Source organism: Bufo gargarizans, chromosome 8, assembly GCF_014858855.1.
Source record: "Bufo gargarizans isolate SCDJY-AF-19 chromosome 8, ASM1485885v1, whole genome shotgun sequence".
NCBI lineage: Eukaryota > Metazoa > Chordata > Amphibia > Anura > Bufonidae > Bufo > Bufo gargarizans.
The window spans coordinates 72311713-72332860 of record NC_058087.1 but is presented as its reverse complement, the minus strand read 5'-3'; the positions used below and the strand labels follow the sequence as shown (position 1 = coordinate 72332860).

The 21148-nt window shown below is 45.4% G+C and overlaps 1 protein-coding gene across 1 annotated transcript in view; it reads right to left on the bottom strand.

The window, feature by feature from the left end:
- The window catches only part of MAP3K13 (mitogen-activated protein kinase kinase kinase 13), a 134000-nt gene that overhangs the window by 33720 nt on the left and 79132 nt on the right, over positions 1 to 21148 (bottom strand). The window contains exon 3 of the mRNA XM_044303971.1: positions 14608 to 14791. Coding sequence (XP_044159906.1) covers positions 14608 to 14791 — 184 coding nt within the window. The remainder of the gene's footprint in view (positions 1 to 14607; positions 14792 to 21148) is intronic.

Here is a 21148-nt window from a genome sequence, read left to right as displayed (position 1 = left end):
CAAATGCCCGTAAGAGTATAGCAGCCATAAAAAACTAAAAATAAAAAAGTTAAATATTGTGTAAACCACAGATACCCCATAACACATCCCAGTCTATGATTTCTCAATAAAACTGTGCCCACCATAGAGGACCCAACCTTTGGTCTTAGAGATGGTTTCCAGACAGAAACACAAAGTTTTTTTTTTACATATCTAAAACAAAACAATTACAATTTCCCAATGAATAATGAATGTATGGGTTTGTACTATAAGATGATCAGAGGGCAACCTGACCCCTTAAATTTTAATCTCAACCTGACCTCTTGAGTGTACATCTGCCACATTTAGGTGCTGTTTGGCAGCTCAGGTCTATGACAAAATAACCCAACAGCAAAGACGGTAATGAGTACAATACTTTTTTTTTTAACCTTTAGTCACAAGGTCATACGTTTTCCAGAAGAAGCAAATTTTATATTTTTTAACTGATGACCTATCCCCTGAATAAGTGAATAAGTCATCAGTATCTGATCGGCGGGGTTCTGGCACCCAGCTTTCCCTAGGCCATGTGATGTCACGTTCATCGGTCACATGGCCTAGGGGCCTAGGTCGGAGCTCAGCCCCATTGAAGTGAATGGGGCTGAGCTACGATACCAAGCAAAGCCACTATACGATATACAGCGCTGTGCTTATTGAGCTCTACTGTGAAAGCCAATGACTTCTCAAACAGCTGATTGGCGGGGGTCCCAGTGTCAGGCCCCCACCAATCAGATACTGATGACCTAAGAATCTCGGAAAACCCCTTTAAAGTAATCAAAAACATTTCTATATCCATAACTATCAAATGACCTCTAATAATTGCAATGTTCCCTGCCAAGCAACACTCTACACCATAAACATCACTGCATCACTGACTGCAGAACAATGTCATAAAAAATATAACTCTAAAAATATATCTTTATAAAGTTGTGCTGTTGAGATTCCGTGAGGAAAAAAAAGTTGAACTTGATGGACTTTCTGTCTTTTTTTCAACCCACTTATTGTGTAACTTTGTCACCTGCACAGCAAGCAATCCCAGCTGTCATTTTACTAGAACCAGTTAGAGAATGGTCTTACTGGTTGCTGTGGGCATCTCCCCTACTTTTTATTTGCATATATGATGCCCAATGCCCTTCTTTTGTTCTGTCAAAGAGAATTATGATCCTTTAAGAGGATCTACCACAAATAAACCCCTATCCATGATGCCATGTAATTACTGTATTTTTCCAGCACAGGCTCTCCACAGCTTTTTCCAGCTCATTGCCAGGGGTTCCAGCTGCTGTACCAGCAGCTTTCCACTAACTGCCCGATGGTCCTCATTTAGGGAAGGGGATGTCCTTTTTTAAGGATCAATACGCCTTTTTTCACTAAAGGGCCTTTGGCTAGGCTGCCATCTCTAGTGGTTGCTTGGCCTAAGGCAGTGCTTCTCAAATAGTGGGGCGCGCACCCCAGGAGGGGCGCCAGGCTCTGTAAAGGGGGGCTCGTTCAGGGCCGGCCTTTGGGGTGTGCAGCAGTGTAATATGCGGCAGGGAGATGAGCGCTTCCATTGTGGAAGCGCTCATCTCCCTTCCTCTGATCAGAGGCCGGCACAGTACGGAGCGGGGGCCGGGGAAGGGACTGGGAGGAGGAGCTGGGGGCCGGCAATAGCGGTGGGGCAGTGCGGTCACTGTACTATAGCCCCGCCCCACCGCTCCCTCCGGTATACTTGTAATAGTACCGTATATCCGAATTTCTTCTGTATAATGCCGGCAGGCAGGCAGGCCGGGCGGCCGGCGCGTCCCTCAGTGATGTCACGTGCCTGCGCCGCCTGCTTTATGAATGAAGCAGGCGGCGCAGACAAGTGACGTCACTGAGGGACGCGCCGGCCGCCCGGCCCGCCTGCCGGCATTATACAGAAGAAATTCGGATATACGGTACTATTAGGAGTAAGGGGGGCATGTTTAATAACTTTAAACGGCGGCGGCGGGCACACGGAATCTGGATGGCACAGTTAAGGGGTGGGGGTCAGTGGATGGCACTGTTATGGGCTGGGGGGCACTGTGGATGGCACTGTTATGGGGTGGGGGGTCTGTGGATGGCACATATATAACAGTGCCAGCCACAGATCCCCCTGTAAACAGTGCCAGCCACAGATCCCCCCATAAGTGTCCGTCATCCACAGATCCCCCATAAGTGTCCGTCATCCACAGATCCCCCCATAACAGTGTCCGTCATCCACAGATCCCCCATAACAGTGTCCGTCATCCACAGATCCCCCCATAAGTGTCCGTCATCCACAGATCCCCCCATAAGTGTCCGTCTTCCACAGATCCCCCCATAAGTGTCCGTCATCCACAGATCCCCCATAACAGTGTCCGTCATCCACAGATCCCCCATAACAGTGTCTGTCATCCACAGATCCCCCCATAACAGTGTCTGTCATCCACAGATCCCCCATAACAATGTCTGTCATCCACAGATCCCCCCATAACAGTGTCTGTCATCCACAGATCCCCCATAACAATGTCTGTCATCCACAGATCCCCCATAACAGTGTCTGTCATCCACGGATCCCCCCATAACAGTGTCCGTCATCCACAGATCCCCCCATAACAGTGTCTGTCATCCAAAGATCCCCCCATAACATTACTGGCAAAGGGGGGGGCTGTTATTACTGGCGGGGGCTTTTATTACTGGGGGCTGTACTTATAACAATTTTATAGACAATGATACCATTTACAGTCGCGCGGGGGGCGCAAAATGTTTTCTTCTTCCTAGGGGGGGGGGGGGGGGGGGGGGCATGACAGAAAATAATTGAGAAGCACTGGCCTAAGGGAAGAGTCAGAGCTCCTCTGTCTTCTAACACCCTGGCTCCTGCTCTAACAGCCCACATCGGCAGAAGCGCTGATTCTGGCCGTCTAACCCCTGAGATGCTATCGGCACCGCTGCAAATGAGACTGCTAGATGCTGATGTGTAATGACCCGGAGTGCCATTACCACTTCTTTTCTTTTTTTCAAATTCTTTTTATTTGAACATTTCAGATTTAGACAAAAACCGAAATGTTGCTACAGTATGAAAGACATGCCATAAATAAAGATTTCCAAATCATTACATCCTTTTGAGTATCTCTTCCAACAATCAGTGTGGCAGTCAAACACAATATTGTGATATATGAAAAACCTTTATAAAAGGAAAAGGGAAGAGGGAGGGAAAGGTGGGGGAAAGGGGCAAAGATGGTCAATACTTAAACATATAAACACATCTCCGCTCTAATCTGCAAATACACAAACCATATAGATAGTAATCAAACATACAACAATTAACCTTTTACCTCCGATGTCAGTCAGGCAGGCATGGGCGTTTTCTACCTAACATCACTAATAACGCCACGCATACTAGCTCTCCGCCCATAAACCACTGGCCTGCGCGCCAAAATACTGTTTAAAAGACGATACTTTGACATTATTCTGTAAATTCCATTATTGTCCTGATGAAGAGGGCTGTGCGCCCTTGAAACGCGTTGACTAAAGAATAAAAATCGACTTTCTTTTATACAAAATTATGCGGAACATTGCCTCCTGTTTTCAGCGCCGCTAAAAAAGGTTCAGAAAAACGACTATTTTCTATCTCCAAAACTTTATCTCTCTTGCCGCATCTGGGTCAGAGAAAAGGAACCTTAGCAACAGTACAGGACCCCGCATGCTGGACGGGCGAATACCAGCAAAAGCATCATACAGTTGTTGTGGCTTCACACAACAATAAATGGTAAGCGCTTCTTGTATATAGTGCCTTAAAACTGTCATACAGCCACACACACGAGGCGCGGCCTCCTGTTTCCTTTTTCTTCTCTTTTTTAGGAAAGGGGCAAGGGGTATAATACACTTGAAGAGCGCCTAGAGTTCCTTTTAGAGAAGAAACAAGGTACCAGGAGGTATATTGAAATGGTTTGACTATCTCCAATATTTCGGAGGAGCTAAAATACGTAATAAGGAAGGTTTTCCATTTTTGGTTTTCCCGAAATTTTGCAACCTGGGGACATGACCATATGCCACAAATCTGTGGCCTCTGTTTTGCATTTGGGGCAATAGGTGATGCGATCTGGGAAATTGGGAGAAACTGGGAAGTTAAATCCATATATGGCGTCATGCATCATTTAAAAATAAAATTCTCGCCGTCTCTCATTTATAACACAGGAGCGGACCTTTGCCCATCCTTCTAAAAAAAATTCCCTGATCTCATCATCCATCGTGGTTTGTTTCCACGCTTTCATGAAATTCACAGACATGGCTCTGTAGAGACCTGAGAGCGACACAATTCGTGGAGAGCTACCCACTATGTCATCAAAGGTATTTGTGGTTGCTTCCTTGGAGAGATCCAGGACCTTATGTTTGCAGAATTCCATCACCTGCATAATATGCAAAAAATTAGAGTCTTAAAGTTGGTGTCTTTACTTCAACTCCCTGGGCAACAACCACCGTTTCTCCCCGATGTGCATCAGATGTTCCGCCCTTGCTATGCCCCTGGATTTCCAGTCCCTAGAAAACCTTTCATGTATCTCTTGAGGAAACTCTGGGTGATTCCATAACGGCATCCGTTTGGACATGGAATGTTTTCCTAATAATTTTCCAAGCCACTACTCTGTCTCTTATTATGAGGTTTTTTTTAACTCTGGAGGGAGAGCAGCCAGGTTAGAATGTAGACAAGGCATCAGGCTCCAAGGATCCACCAAGTTTTGTTCTAGGTCTCTGTTAGAGAAGTGATCTGTGTCGTGTATCCAATCCATTATATGTATCATGAGGCATGTGATGTTATATCCCCATATATTTGGAAATTTCACTCAGCCCTCTGGCTTCCATAGCATCAATTTTTTTGTAGTGATATTCGGGGGTGTCTACCCGACCATACAAACGCAGTAAAGGCCTTGTTGAGAGTGTTAACATCTGTGTGTTTTAGCAAGATCAGAAGAGTTTGAAGAGGGTATAATAGTTTGGAAAAGCTCATCATTTTGATCAGGTGACATCTGCCTAAAAATGACAAAGAAAAGGTATGCCATTTCTTTAGTTCTGCTACTATCTTTTCTATGAGTGGCAGATAATTCAGATTGTATAGTGAGCTGGGGAGCTTACCAATTTTCAGTCCCAGGTATGTTATGTGCTGTTTTACTGACGAGGTGGTGAACCCTTTCTTCTGCTATAAAAGTGGGGAATTTTTGGTTTGTAGCTCCAGAATTTCCAGCAGCCGAGATAAAGGACAGCCCTGCCTGGTTCCTTTTTGGAGGGGGAAGATAGGGGACAAAAACCCACCTGTGTGTACTCTGGCCCTCGGGTCTGTATAGAGACCAGTTAGAAAGGTACGGATGTCACCAAAGATCTGGAATCTGTCCAGCACTGCCCCCAGCCAGTCCCACCTCACTGTATCAAAATCTTTTTCCGCATCCAAAGCGAGCATTATGGAGGCCATTTCTGGCTGATGGCGTTGCCAGACCCAGTCCAGGGTAGCCAGCACCTTTCGGATGTTAGCCACTGCCGGTCTACCTTTTATGAACCCCACCTATGAAGGTCCCACCAGCCACGGCATCAGTGTTCCCAATCTGTCAGCCAAAATCTTTGTCATGATCTTCAGATCCTGATTAATCAATGAAATTGGGCAGTAAGAACTAGGATCCTGCGGATCCTTTTTTAGTTTTAGTATCAACTTTATGTAAGCTACATTTGTATGGTTGGGAAAACAGCCCGTCTATAAAAGATGGTTGTAGTAATTGCCCAGGGTGAGAGTTATCTGGGCTTGTAAAACTTTATAAAACTCTCCTGTAAACCCTTTTGGACCAGGAACCATTGTTGTAATGAATCGATTTGATTGTATTTAAAATCTCCCCCTCCATGATTTTTGAACTCAGGCTTTCTTGCTGAAGTTTGTTCAAAGTTGGTAACTTAATAGACAATAGGAACCCAATTCCTCCCTCCCTATTGCCTGGCGTGTCTTTGTACAACTTAGCATAAGGAGTTTGTTTATTATCTTGGGATTTGTGTGAGTGACTCCTTGGTCATTCTTCAATGACGTGATGGTTGTGGGGGTCCGTCTACCGTTAGCTAAATTTGCTAACATGCGGCCAGATTTGTTTCCAAAATGGAAGAGATCCGTCTGGAATGCCGTTCTGTACATAGCTTCCTTTCTATTTCCCCACCACGCATAATCACTCCTAGCCTTAAGCTAGGTTTCCCTATCACTTATAGCAGCAGTCTGTAAGAATTTGGTGTACGCTTTTCTCAGTGTTGTGCTGACTGCTAAGTATTGTTTGGAGACTGTTTTGCACAAGTTACTGATATAACCTATTCTTCCCCGCAACATGGATTTTGCCGTTTCCCAATGAGTCTAAACATCTGATGCACTCGGGGGATTATCACCCTGAAACTCCAACCTCCAACCGTGTAGCATTTTCTTGAAACTGTCATCTTTGACCAGGAAGGAGGGAAAACACTATAAATAGTCTGAGCCCCTTGGATGGGCATTCTGCAAAGAAATGGAAATAGGTGAGTTAACTGAAATAACTAACTCATTAATTTCTGCCTTGGTCACCCTGCTAGCTATATTTATACTCGTGAGTATATAGTTGATGCGGGACCAAGCTTGGTGAGCATAAGAAAAGTGTGTGTTCTCTCTGTCATCTGGATGTAGAGATCGCCATATATCTTGGACCCCAGTGGAGGTCATCAAAGGTTGTAAGACTGCGTCAGTGGCTCGTTGACGACCTACTACCCTTATCCGCTCTGCGACGGTCCTCATGAGCTGAGGCTACTGTGTTGAAATCGCCTCCTACAATTCTATTGGGAACCACATCTGAATGTAACTGATTTTCTAGCTGGGCAAAGAAAGATCTGTTTTCTCCATTAGGAACATAAACATTACGTATACTATACTTGTCGCCTTCATATTCCAATAGTAATCTATGCCATCTGCCTTCCTCATCGTGTTTCTCTGCTAGTACTGTTCCTGAGAAATTTTTATCAAGTAGAGTTAACATTCCCGCTTTGTTGTTTTTTGCTGAGGATCCAAACACGTGGCCAACCCAGAGTCTCCGCAGCCAGAAAAATTATGAGGACTATATCAGGCCTCAGGCAGTTTAGATGTCTCAGCAATTTTGAGCGCTTTTGTGGGGAGCGCAGAGTTGAAATTATCTGCATTTCAACTCTGGGTTGTCGATCGTCCCCTTGAAAAATGTAAAATGGATTACAGGGGAGGAAGAGAAGGATAGGGATGGGGATAGGGGAGGTAAGCAATCAAACACGTAAACAGTAACTAAATGAGAACTGAAGCTGTACTCTATACGGAAGTCAAGGTGTTATTTATACCTCCCTGTGTTCAGCTAGAGACTTCTCTTTTTTCTACCATGTTGAGCTTCCTGTCACTCCGCTAATAAATATGCAGCTTTGCTAATCCTCATAACTCTAGTATTGAAAGTTGTCCAACCCTAAGGAAAAGGAGGCAACCTAGCCTAAGAGTCATCCATCCACCAGTGGATCAGTGATGGGAGAACCTGTCAGACGACTCTGAAGCCATTTTTCTGGTACTTCTGGATCGGCCCATTGATCTTTTCATTGAACGACTTCTCCGTTGACGTCCCGTGGTCTTCAGGGATCGCGGAGGGGATCGCAGCGTGGATGAGGTTGCGTCGGGGTCCATCATCTTGGATATGAATTTTAGCGCTTCTTCTGCCGCCCCGAGTGTATTAAATGTCGAGGTGACCCCCCTTAGCATGGTAAACCTTAAGAAGGGCTGGATAAAGAAGCCGGAAACAAATATTTTTGCGATACAGCCTAGTGCAAATAGGGCTGAACTCTTTGCGCTTCCTGGCTACTTCTGCAGAGTAGTCCTCGTAGATCATGATCTTATAACCCCTAATGGAGATCGGGCGTTGCTTTCTGCAGAAGTTTTGCAGCATGGCTACTTTATCATTAAAGTCTGACAATTTGATGGTTTCCGGAAGGCCTAACACCCGTAAGTTATTGCGACGGGACCTGTTCTCCAGGTCTTCAACCTTGTTGCACAGTTGTTCAAGGGCTCGCTGTTGGGCCTGTAAGGTATCTTCCATTGCCCTTGAGTGGGTCTGGAGGGAGGTCACCTCTTGTTCCAACTCGCCCACTTTTAAACTGGTTTGGCCTACCTCCTCCTACAGCGTATTGAGAGACGACTGTATAGTTGTCTTCAGGGTTTTCTGTATGTCTGGAGTGATGCGTAATGCCACTTCAATGGCAAGTCTCTTGTAATCAAGTGAGTCCGGTCCCCCTACCAAGGGCAGGGGTTCCTGTGAGCTGTCTTCATGAATCAGCAACAGTAAGCTCGCCGCCATCTTGGCTATCCTGGAATTGGGGGATGTGGCAGAACCCTGGGATCTCATAGATTTGTGCCCACTTCATAGCAGGTAACAATTTATGTATTAAGGGGTAAACTCCAGATGGTTTTTCCTCACAGCAGAGGAGGAATTAGCTGTTTTTTCGCTCTGTATTTGCGCTTGTGATGTTGGTGTTGCAGAGGAGCTCTGCTTGCTGCGTCCCCACATGGCAGCGTCGAAACCAGAAGTCCATTACCACTTCTTTTGAAACCTTGCTACCATTTCCTATGTGCTAATATATAATATCTTATAACGTACAGCGGCTCACCCTCGTTGCGTATGGGCAGGTGCTCACCCTCTGGTCCTACCCACAGGACCCAAAAGAGATTGTGGAAAAGTGAAAGAAATGAGGGGGCACACTCAAAAGGGATCACTGGATAAAGTATAGATATTTATTAATATTTTAAGAACAAACCCTTAAAATCATTAAAATATATATTAAACAAATGTGCAAAACGTCACTAGTTTTAACACCAATCTACAAAAGTTGCCAACAGTGATATGATAGCAATGGGTGTCCCAGTGAGAGTTTTCCAGTGAAGATTTTTTCCACAGAGGTGTAGGACTAGGGCCTGTGATGTAAGGGCAATAGTATAGTCGGTGCCGGCCCAATGGCCCAGTCCTATTGGAGCGCTGATGTTATTAATGTCTATTTGTCCAATATGCTGGATTAGCAGAGGTATGTGGCAAATGGGAGACTGTGCTCCCGTACTTACAGTCTCTTGTCGCTTGCAGTGTTACGGCTCACCCTTCCTAGCTGGATCTTCACAGCGTGCGTATGCTCGCAGCGTCTCGCGTGGTGTACTTGGTCAAACCGTGGCGTCCCACGTGACCTAGTAGTCTTGGGTGCCGGCTGAACACTAGACTGACGTCACTGAATTGACGTTGAACTGACGTCAGTAGTGTGCGACTTGTATTCCGGTTTTGATGAAATAGAAGTTTCTCGTATATCAATGTCCTTTAAATGAAGAGCTTTCTTATTCTTCTCAAGAATCCGCGCTCACTCTGTCTCTGCCAGACGCGTTTCTGGGTCATACACCCCTTCCTCAGTGGCCACTGAGGAAGGGGTGTATGACCCAGAAACGCGTCTGGCAGAGACAGAGTGAGCGCGGATTCTTGAGAAGAATAAGAAAGCTCTTCATTTAAAGGACATTGATATACGAGAAACTTCTATTTCATCAAAACCGGAATACAAGTCGCACACTACTGACGTCAGTTCAACGTCAATTCAGTGACGTCAGTCTAGTGTTCAGCCGGCACCCAAGACTACTAGGTCACGTGGGACGCCACGGTTTGACCAAGTACACCACGCGAGACGCTGCGAGCGTACGCACGCTGTGAAGATCCAGCTAGGAAGGGTGAGCCGTAACACTGCAAGCGACAAGAGACTGTAAGTACGGGAGCACAGTCTCCCATTTGCCACATACCTCTGCTAATCCAGCATATTGGACAAATAGACATTAATAACATCAGCGCTCCAATAGGACTGGGCCATTGGGCCGGCACCGACTATACTATTGCCCTTACATCACAGGCCCTAGTCCTACACCTCTGTGGAAAAAATCTTCACTGGAAAACTCTCACTGGGACACCCATTGCTATCATATCACTGTTGGCAACTTTTGTAGATTGGTGTTAAAACTAGTGACGTTTTGCACATTTGTTTAATATATATTTTAATGATTTTAAGGGTTTGTTCTTAAAATATTAATAAATATCTATACTTTATCCAGTGATCCCTTTTGAGTGTGCCCCCTCATTTCTTTCACTTTTCCACAATATATAATATCTAATGTATTTTATGTTATCGCTTAATAACAGGCATTTTTGTTCCTGAAACTGTTATGTTCAAGTGAAATGACTTGGTCCACCAGCAGATGGTGGCAGTAACATTGGCAGTATTAGCTTCCCTGGAATGGAATCTTTTGTTTTCTTCCAGCCCTCTGTAGCTAGAGGAAGGAGTTTAGTTAGTTAGTTAGTTAGTTAGTTAGTTAGAAAGCAGTTCTAGGCCACCCTCCTTAGGGATATGTTGTGTGCTGGCTAGCAAAGCACTGCCTGGTTGCTTGTCCCCTCCTGGGTTTGCATTGCCTCCTTCGAAGCTGAGCCGAAGCTTGAGGTACTCTAAAGCCAGGACAAGAAGTTCCTAGGACTATAAGTAAGAGAAAGACTACAGCTAACTTCAGTTCCAGCAGAGGAGGAAGAGTTTCCTATTTATCCAGCCAAGCATAGCAGAGTTGAGAGAGCTACTGCATAGCAGAGCTGAGATTGTTGCAGAGAAGTATTTGCCTGCCAAAGTTAAGCCAATACCTGATGATGACCAAGATATTGTTTGGAAGCTGTTTGGATTACCAATTCATGCCAAGTAAAAGCAACTGTTAAACGTTACTACAAAGTCTGGACTCCATTTATTCCACTTGTTCATCATCCAAGTTTAACTACCCCTTTTGCACTGCTTTGGACCACATCATGTCTGGGATCCACAGATATCCAGGTAGGAACACTGTGACACATGTATATAACATCTACAGAGACTGTAGGCCACCCTGCACCACTCTTGAAATCCTACCTCTGGGTACCAACATTACCATCTACAAAGAAAGCCTTGTGCTTCCGCTGCTTAACCGCAGCTGGAGTCACGTTTACTTGCTCTATAAGAGGGACATATTTTGTAGAAACCTACTAAGGGGCAAGGGATACCCCAGGCATTGCCTTAGTGGGCCCGTTGCAGATGTCTGTACTTAGCAACCCGGAGTCCAGTTAAGGCACCTAGGTCTGCGTAGTGTATGCCTAATAGCTCAGTTTCATACTGACAGCATAATACATCATACTACATAAGTAGTAGTACAGTATATTATATAAGGGATCAGAGGATCTTGTGGGACTAGAAAGTAGTAAAAAAAAGAATAAATTGAAATAAAGTTTTATTTTAAAAAATCCAAGTTAAAAACACACAAACCTTTATTTCATTGGAAAATGCTTTTCAATCGGAGATAAAATAAAATAAAATCCCTTCCACATATGTACCACCGCATCCGTAACAACCCGCACTACACAATTATCACGTACTGTATCCCACATGTTGAGCATGGTAAAAAAAAAAGAAAAAACTACACCTGAATTGCTGTTTTTTGCTTATTCAACATGAGGGCAAAAGTATTAAAATTTGAAAAAAATATATATAATCATACTGACCCGGAGAATAAAGTTATCATATTATTGTCACAGCCACGGTTATGGCCGTGACTCCTTGGGAGCCGCATACAGTTGCCTGCGGTTTGGGTAGTTGTTTCAACCGCAGCTTGAGGCATGTTGTTGCTTGCCTCAAGTGCAGTTGCCGCGGACAACAGCTATGTGTGCGGTTCCCTTGGAGTTGTGTGCGTGTGTGTATGCACGTTTGTATGTCTGGTGTGCACTTTGACATCTTCCTTTCTCTGTGGCTGCCCGTGGCAACGTTTGGTATGTTGTACATGTGGTGGCAGTGTCCCGGCCTTCGGGCTGTCTCCAAGGACGGCTGCCACCCATGTCGTTGCCTGCGGCAACAGCCACAGTGTGATCTTAGTATGACCACAAAGGCTCCTCACGTGGCGTTCCCTCGAAAGAGGGTAAAGCATGTACCGCCGTCTGCAGAAGGGGTACATGCGCGCTCTTCGGAGGGAGAGCGTTCTGGGGGTTTCGCCTCTGACAGCGCGGTGAGTGGCGTTTCCCCGCCTTCCCTTCACCGTTGCCTCGTTTGGCGTCCCCCTGATTTCTTGCACGTGGTGTTTGTTTGGTGTGCGGTTTGCACGCCTTCGGAAGAGGGTGCAGCATGCAGTGCCATCCCCTTGTGGCCTGCATGCGCGTTCTCCGGAGGGAGAACGTATCGGGGGGATCACCGTTAATGGCACGGTTGGTGGCTTATTCCCCGCCACCTTACCTTCCGTGTCCGTGTTGGTGATCCCTCGTCCCTCTCCATGTTCCCATCTCTGGTCGTTTGCTGGCAGCACTCCGTAAGTGGTCCTGCTGCGTGCTGGTTAGGAGTGTCTGCTGGCAGCGACTGGAGTGGAGAGTCCCCTCGTCCATCTCTCAGTGGTTCTCTCCCCTGTGTCGCTGGTGCGGGCTGCAGGCCTCGTCGGACTGGCTGTGTTGTGTGCTGGGAGAGGATGCAGCTGACAGCGGCTTTTTGGGAACCGTGTCTGAGAGTGGACGTCCCCTTTTTTTTTTGGTGGGGGGGGCTTTGAGGGGTGGGAGTGTCACGGCCACGGTTATGGCCGTGACTCCTTGGGAGCCGCATACAGTTGCCCGCGGTTTGGGTAGTTGTTTCAACCGCAGCTTGAGGCATGTTGTTGTTTGCCTCAAGTGCGGTTGCCGCGGACAACAGCTATGTGTGCGGTTCCCTTGGAGTTGTGTGCGTGTGTGTATGCACGTTTGTATGTCTGGTGTGCACTTTGTGTTGTCTGGTGTGCACTTTGACATCTTCCTTTCTCTGTGGCTGCCCGTGGCAACGTTTGGTATGTTGTACATGTGGTGGCAGTGTCCTGGCCTTCGGGCTGTCTCCAAGGACGGCTGCCACCCATGTCGTTGCCTGCGGCAACAGCCACAGTGTGATCTTAGTTTGGTCACTTCCCCTTTATGTGTGTTTCCCTTCTGTGGTGTTGGAAGGGTTAACTCCCTTCCCAGTGTGTGTGTGATGTCACTGGGTGTGTCCGACTGTAGGGTGTGGCTTCTTGGCCTATATAGCCTTGGTGTTTGGCATGGCTCAGTAGGTTGCTTCAGTCATGCTTGGCTGGAGCAGCCTCCTGTGCATATTACCTGCCAGTGAGAGCCACCCCTGTGGTCATAAAGATATTGTCTTTATGAATGTCTCTTTATGTTTTATGTGATGTCTATGTTATGTTCTGTTGGGACCTTCCTATGTGTTTTGCTGCAGCTTACGGTTCTGGATTCCTGTTTGCACAAGGGATCCAGTCAGCAAGGCTGTGGCAGGTTGGTGGAACTTCTCGTTCGCCTGCCATTCCCGTAAAGCTGTTTGTGTTCCCCTTGTCCCAGCAGCTTGGCCATAGAGACTCCTGCTCCTCCATACTTTGGAGGAGTAGGTCGTCTTACCCAGCTCCTAGCTCAGGGATCTGCGGAGGGTAAGTCAGGGCTCCGAGGTTCCTGCGCATGGGTCCTCCTACCTTAAAGGTTGGCCCATGCAGGTAGGAGTTAGGGTCAGGTTAGGGATGCTTGAGGAGGTGACCTGCTCCCTATCCTGTTCTCCTGGCCGAGCAGCCTAACATCATCTGGCATCACATGGCTGAGGGTTTCCCCCATCCTCAGCCGTGACAATTATTTATGCTGCAAAGTGAACATTGCAAAATTGACTATGTAAAAATGCAATGAAGGCATTGATTTTTTCCATACTTCCAAGAAAGAGTAAAAAAAAAGTTAATCAATGAGTTATGTGCACTACAACTTGTCCCACAAAAAAACAAAAAAAGACCTCATACAGCTACATTGAAGGTAAAATAAAAACGTTGTGGCTCTTGGAATGGAATGTTAAAGGGGTTGTCCGGGTTCAGCTCTCTGGCCCCCCTGATATGCTCTGATGCTCTCCCTTGCCCTGGGCTGTTTGTTTTTGTTTTTAACACTACTAGGTGGAGGCTTCCGCCTATTAGTGCTGCCGGCGGCATCATTGGCTTTGATGGGCGGACTTTACTGCTGCCCTAGCCATTTTACAGGCTAGGGAAGCGCTAAAGCCCGCCTATTAGTGCTGGTGATGTCCCCGGGAACACTGCTAGTTGGAAGCCTCCGCCTAACTTTCCCCACGGAGAGCCCGGTACATCACTGGATCTCATAAAAAGCCTTTGCCCTGCGCTGAATTGCAAAGGAGAGCATTGGAGCTTGAAATGCTCTGATGCTCATATCAGAGGGGATGTCTGGGTGAAAATGGGGGTATGTCCAGCTTCAGCTCTGAACCCGGACAACCCCTTTAAAAAAACATTGCTTGGTCACAAAACAGTCTAGTCACTAAAGGGTTAAAGGAATCTTGACTTGTTACATAAAAGTGAAAAGTATATGGTTACTGCAGGAAAAAAACTTGATGATTATCTGATGTTCTTTTTTGCAGTAAATATGATTTTATGGTGACAATCTGTAATTTTCAAGTAAGACATCATCCCAAAAAGGATTATTACTGATGAGTCATTCTCAGAATTCAAAAGGTATTTCAATGAGTCATGTAGTGGGCAGCAATCACGATACATACTTGAAGGCGATGATGTTGGGGTGCTTCAGCTTTCTCAGGTGCTTAATATCAGTCTCTTTTTGTTCTCTCACTTTCTTGATTGCAACTTCCTCTCCTCGAAACTTTCCCAGAAAAACGGCCCCTTGTGCCCCACTGCCCAGCCACTGCAGCTCCGAAATCTCCTCGAATGGAACCTCCCAAGTGTCTGAGAAGTAAGAAAAAGATTAAAGACACATTCTACATTACACAAGATTCATGTATGTTCTATTAATATTGTCACGTATAGCAAAATGTACAAGGCAGGCAGAAAAACAGTAGTTACAGATGTATTAGCAACATTGCAGCTCCAAATAGGTGACAAATCCTGCTCTAAGTCTCTACCTTCATGATATATTTTATGTTCATAATTCAGAGAACTGCCCCTTCCAACATATATAAAGCTTAGTGGTCCATCAATGTGGATGCACCCCACTATGAAGATAGTAGAAATTGGCGCTCTTACAGGAGTTCATCGCTCCAAAGCAAAATTAAGGATTAATATTCAACCGCAAAATTGTAAGTCCACAATAATAGGGATTTTATCATATACACTAAATGAATCTTTATGGTTACAAAGAGATAAGCAAAGAGATGGAAAAACAGGAGAGCAGATAATGGGCACTAGCCTCATGGCTTCTGTTTATATTGCTGCTATGACAGATTCATTTTTGAATAGATACTGGTTAAAACTATTGAACTTAATGAGGTCCATCAGGATTCCAATATCTTGATGCCACATTTGACTCCTACAGACTCCTAATCTTGCCATCAAGAATACTAGAATGCCTGACCCCAATGTAACCCACAAAAGCACATGTAAACACAGCTTTGTACACTTACATCATATTTAAATTACACCCTACACCTTTGTCTAATAACTAAACTATAAGTATTTTTTGGACTATACATTTATCAGGAAATTTTGCTAAAAATTGCCTGCATCTTATGGTCCATAGGCTGGGTGCATCTTATGGTCCATAGGCTGGGCTATAGCTTTGACTATATATGCTCCTGATGAAGGGGACCCACTAAGAGGCCCCGAAACGCGTCGAGCTCCTCACTCCCCCACCCTGGCTTTGGAATAAAGGACTAAAAGAAAGAACAAGGACTCCTGTGTGATCACTGTTCGTTTCTGAGACTCTACTGGCGATCCAGGCGCAGGAGGTGTGATGTGGGTGTCTTGAGCTTTATCCCACATTACCCTCCTGGGTGAAGTGAGCCACTAAAATTTTGATTTTATACCTTAATTTAATATTTGCCTACTATCGCTATTTTTATTTTGCTTTTACTACCATTTACCCATCATATATCAACCAACCCTAATATCTGGTGTGTGTGCACATTGCCACCCGACTTATGTATACCTAAAAACATAAGCCTCTACCTTTGGGTTATATACCATCAAAACCCTAGACACTAGGGATTTTGGCGCCTCTCTGTGGTCCTTTTTAGCGTCTCCGCGCAACCCCACTGTTTTCTGCTCCAGCAGTGCCAGACCTCACTGACTGCTTCCTTAATGATCCTGCAGAGTCCTCATACAGCACTCTGTTGGATCAGTAGATAGATGCACACTCCTCTCTCTGCCCGACACTGATCCATGTGATCCGGGCAGGCAGAAAGGGAGGCTGAAAGATCATTCCTCTCATGAAGAGTACTGTGAGAAACTCCTCCCTCCCAATGCTGAACATCCCTAGGCAACAGGGAAGGAGATGAAACCCCTGACTTAGGCCGAATGCACACGGCCGTGTTTGACGGCCGTGAGCAGTCCGTGGAACCATGGGCTGGATTCCTGCTGAGAGCAGGAGCGCACGGCGTCATTGGTTGCTATGACGCCGTGCGCTCCCTGCTGCCGCCACAGTACAGTAATACACTGGTATAGATCATACCAGTGTATTACTGTATTGCGGCGGCAGCAGGGAGCGCACGGCGTCATAGCAACCAATTACGCCGTGCACTCCTGCTCTCAGCAGGAATTCAGCCCGTGGTTCCACGGACCGCTCACGGCCGTCAAACACGGCCGTGTGCATGAGCCCTAAATGTGTTGCTAAAGGACCTCTGATTATGTCACCACTGGAAGAGGGCCACACAGTAGGTACTGTATTTTAGACTGTAACTTGTGATGTTTATTGTGATGTTGATACTCCTATCATGTGACCACATGAGCCATTGCAGTTTGTTTCAATGGTCAGAAGATGATACACTAGGATTACCAGGAGCAAACCAAAACTATTAACCCCCTACACTATACACCAAAGTTAGTGACCGTGACCTCTCCACTTCATTAAGCGATCAGCGAACGTTTAATAAGCAGAAAATATTTATTTTCTACTCTTCTGTTGTCTAAAACTTGGGGAGGGGGTCATATGGTCAGAAAAATACAGTAAATATGCGTATACTGTATACATTCTTCTGGAGCTGTGGCTTCTGTGGCTGTTTTGTCAAGTGCCACTAGTGCGCAATTGGTTTCTATCTATCAAGGGATTTCCAAAGGTTAATAAACCCATTTTGTGGAACAATACAGTCCATCTTGGATGTGGAAGTGTTACAATGGAGGTTCATGGCCACTGCTGTCCGATGTGCATGGGCGGCAGCTGCTGTGTGTGAATTAGGGTCATTGTTCCTTGTATCTCACCTAAGTTGCAGTACTGCAAGGCTTAACATCCTCTTGCTCTGTGAGTTACTGTGAGGCTGTTCCCAATCAGCTTCTGCTATATAGCTGTGCTGCTGACCTCACTTTCTCTACAGATCTTGCTAAGTCTCTCTCACTTGCTAGAGCTTGTAAAGAACTATATTCTCTTTGTCTGCCAGTGTACTTGACCTGTGCCTGTTCACCGTACTCATCCTATGCTGCCAGCCCAGACCTCTGCCTGTTTCCTGACTATGTGTATTGCCTAATCCCTTGGTGATTTGCACCAGTGTCTGATCCCCATGCATCAACAGTCAACTTCACCGGGACTATTCCAAGAGCTAGAGGCCTGGTGGCCCTCTGCAGTGAAGAAAAGATCCCTGTATAGGGGATATAGAGTGAAAACCAGGGGGCCGCCAGGATAACGCCCTCAGTACTAGCCCAAAGTCAAACAGGATAGTTTGTACAGTGGTTCCTCAAACATAGTCTGTAACAGGAAGGAATATTGTCCTCAAATAGAGGTCAAAATGCCAGGTTCATGGGATGTAAACAGGACAAACAAACAACTTAGAATGTAATTAAAAGCATAAACTCATCTGCACATGTTATGGAGTTAACATTTTCTTTCCACTGTTTTATGGTATCTCAATTAGATGACACAAAAATGTAATCAATGGAAGTCTGAATACAGGTCATAAGAATGAGAAGTCACAAATCAGAAAGTTGACCGAGTATGCCCAGCTACTACTCTTCATAAATATGAATAGGAGTTCTCATTTGTAGCAGTTAGACACCTACAATCAGAATGTTCTGGCATATCTCAATCCTCCACAGTTTTGTGACATATTGACCACAGGATTGCACTTCTGTCAAGATCAGGGGGTCATTAATGCTGCGTGAGGAAAGAGACAGCCACTTCTCTATGGTTATTAAGAAAACAAAAAAACATGAAGTTTAACTTTGTGTTGTGTAGTAAAAATTTACTATATTAATTGACACATTCTGACATATTTACTAATACAGTCTAAGACAGTGTAAACTTAGGGTAGGCAGTCTAAAAATATGCCAGATTTATCACAGAGGCTGATGCTAGGTGAAAACTTTGGTACCTCCTCCTTAGGCTGTCTTGGGTTTATACTGCCCATTGGCTGATGCAATTTTGGAGCTAAGTGTGCAACTTTAGCCATGCCCCTTTTTCACTAATTCATATTCTTCTCCAGTTAGCCACAACCACTTGTCAAATGAGGAAGAAAAAGCATCAAAGACACTTGAGACCAGGGCCGGTTTTAGACAAAATGTGTGTCACGGTGGGGAGTGGGGGGAACTCCACACCATACAATGTAGGTTGGCGGGATATGCCACTAGGCCTGGAAACAGGAATAAAGGGAGTAGGTCACCTTCTAACACATCCCTAAATCCTAGCCCTGACCTCCTAACTGTATGAGCAAACCCTAATGGTGGAAGGGCTCATACCCGAAACCTTGGGCCCTACTAACCCTAGAGATCCCTGGTTTTAATGTCAGGGCTTGGAGACGACCTGTTCATTCATGACATGGATGAACCGGAGTCTCCAGCAGGCCTAGCAACAAGGAAAGGGACAGACAGTAGCATAAACCAGATTGGCAAGTAAGCACCCAGTGCAAACAACACACACTGGAACAACAGCACTTACCTGCCACAACAACTAGATGAAACAACAACTGCTACTGACTAGTGGTTCCCCCTCCGGTATCTGTACTCCCACTTTAAGTTATTTAAGCACTGTATGATCTCACTGAGAGGTATATCTGAGGTCTAACTAATAGTTCTACTTGCTGAATTTGGTCGCAATTTGCAGTATGCAGTTAGCAGTAACTATTTGCAGATTGGTGGAGTATGATCTGGTATGGTTGTATGCAATTTGGATTGCAATATGGAATTTAAATTGTGAACTTTGTAGTTTGCAATTGGTGGAACTATAAGTAAACACGCATATAACTAGTTCAGTATACAATTCTAATCACTATATTAATAGTAGGAACATTATATAACTGTTTTAAATACCTATTTTGGCCTCTCTGTTTTTATAAAACACAGCTCTTAGTGGAGTGAATGCCTGTTCAGCTTCTCTCCTCTGGTGTAATGATTCTAGCAGCTCCTGCTAGGGGAATTTCCCACACAGGCTGGGTGTGAGGCTGACTGTGATTGGCCAAAACTCTTGCTGCGTGTGAGGCTGGCTGTGATTGGTCAAAACTCCTGCCCAGCAACAACAGTTTAACTCTATGCTTTCTGTTGTTTCTGCTGTGTCATCACATTATATAATGAATCTTAAAGGCATATTATCTTTTCTGCTTCTGTGAACACAATATAACAGTTTTATGACATCCAAACATGAAGTTACTGTAAATAACTCTGCTTTTGTCTTTAACACACAAACATAGGAACTGTATTAAGGTTATTGGCAGGTTTAGCTGTATAAACATGCTGTCATGGCCTTTGATGTGCGCTGTGACACTTGGCCACGCTTGCTGTTGCCTGCAGCAACGTGTTGCTGTGTCTGCATGCGGGGGCAGTGTCACGGCCTTTGTAGTGTGTGCCGTGACATGGTTGCCTTGCATGTTGTTGCTTCCGGCAACGTGTATTTGTTATGGTGTTTTCCCTGCTTTGGTGTGCACAGGGTTAAGGTGTGTTTGGTAGGTGTGGTGGGTGTGACCTCAGGCCTCCATATATGTTGGCGTGGTGGAGCTTGAGGTCAGTTTGTATTTTGTTGTCAGCTTGGTGTGGAGCTCTGCTCCTGGGCTGTTGTGATTATGTCTGTGTGAGCACCCGTTATTTGTTATATTGTTTTCCCTTGCTTTCCCTCCTGCTTGCTTCTGTTTTCCCTTCCCCACCTGTGGTGTATGTTGCATGGTGTGGGCCTTGTTTGCTGGTTTGTGTGCTCCTAATGGGGCTTGCTTTCCTGGAGGGGTTTAAGAAAACAGCTAGACTGTGAGTTTCCGGTCCATCTCGTCGGCGACAGGTAAGTCCTGATAACTTTTGTTGTCTGTTGTCTTATGTACTTACCTGTCATTTGGCTGTTGCCCTGTCTAGTTGGTGGTCAATTGCTGGGCTTCAGGAGATACCATTCATCCGTGGTGAAGGATGAATGGGTGGTCTCTGCCCTGTCTTCAGGATTAGGGCACAGCAAGGATTCCCAGGGTCCTAGGTCGGTGAGTATGAGCCCCCTTACCATCTGAGGCGGCTCATGCGCTAGGAGTCTAAGGAGAACCTAGGGTTGCATTAGGAGGTGACTTGCTCCCTTTTCCTTGCTACCTAGCTAGCAGCCACTGCCATTGCACGGCAGGGGGTTTCCCCCACGCCCCGCCGTGACACATACAAGCAACAGTCAGGTCCATAAATATTGGGACATCGACACAATTCTAACATTTTTGGCTCTATACACCACCACAATGGATTTGAAGTGAAACTAACAAGATGTGCTTTAACTGCAGACTGTCAGCTTTAATTTGAGGGTATTTACATCCAAATCATGTGAACGGTGTAGGAATTACAACAGTTTGCATATGTGCCTCCCACTTGTTAAGGGACCAAAAGTAATGGGACATAATAATCATAAATCAAACTTTCACTTTTTAATACTTGGTTGCAAATCCTTTGCAGTCAATTACAGCCTGAAGTCTGGAATGCATAGATATTACCAGACACTGGGTTTTATCCCTGGTGATGCTCTGCCAGGCCTCTACTGCAACTGTCTTCAGTTCCTGCTTGTTCTTGGGGCATGTTCCCTTCAGTTTTGTCTTCAGCAAGTGAAATGCATGCTCAATTGGATTCAGGTCAGGTGATTGACTTGGCCATTGCATAACATTCCACTTTTTCCCTTAAAAAACTCTTTGGTTGATTTTTGCAGTATGCTTTGGG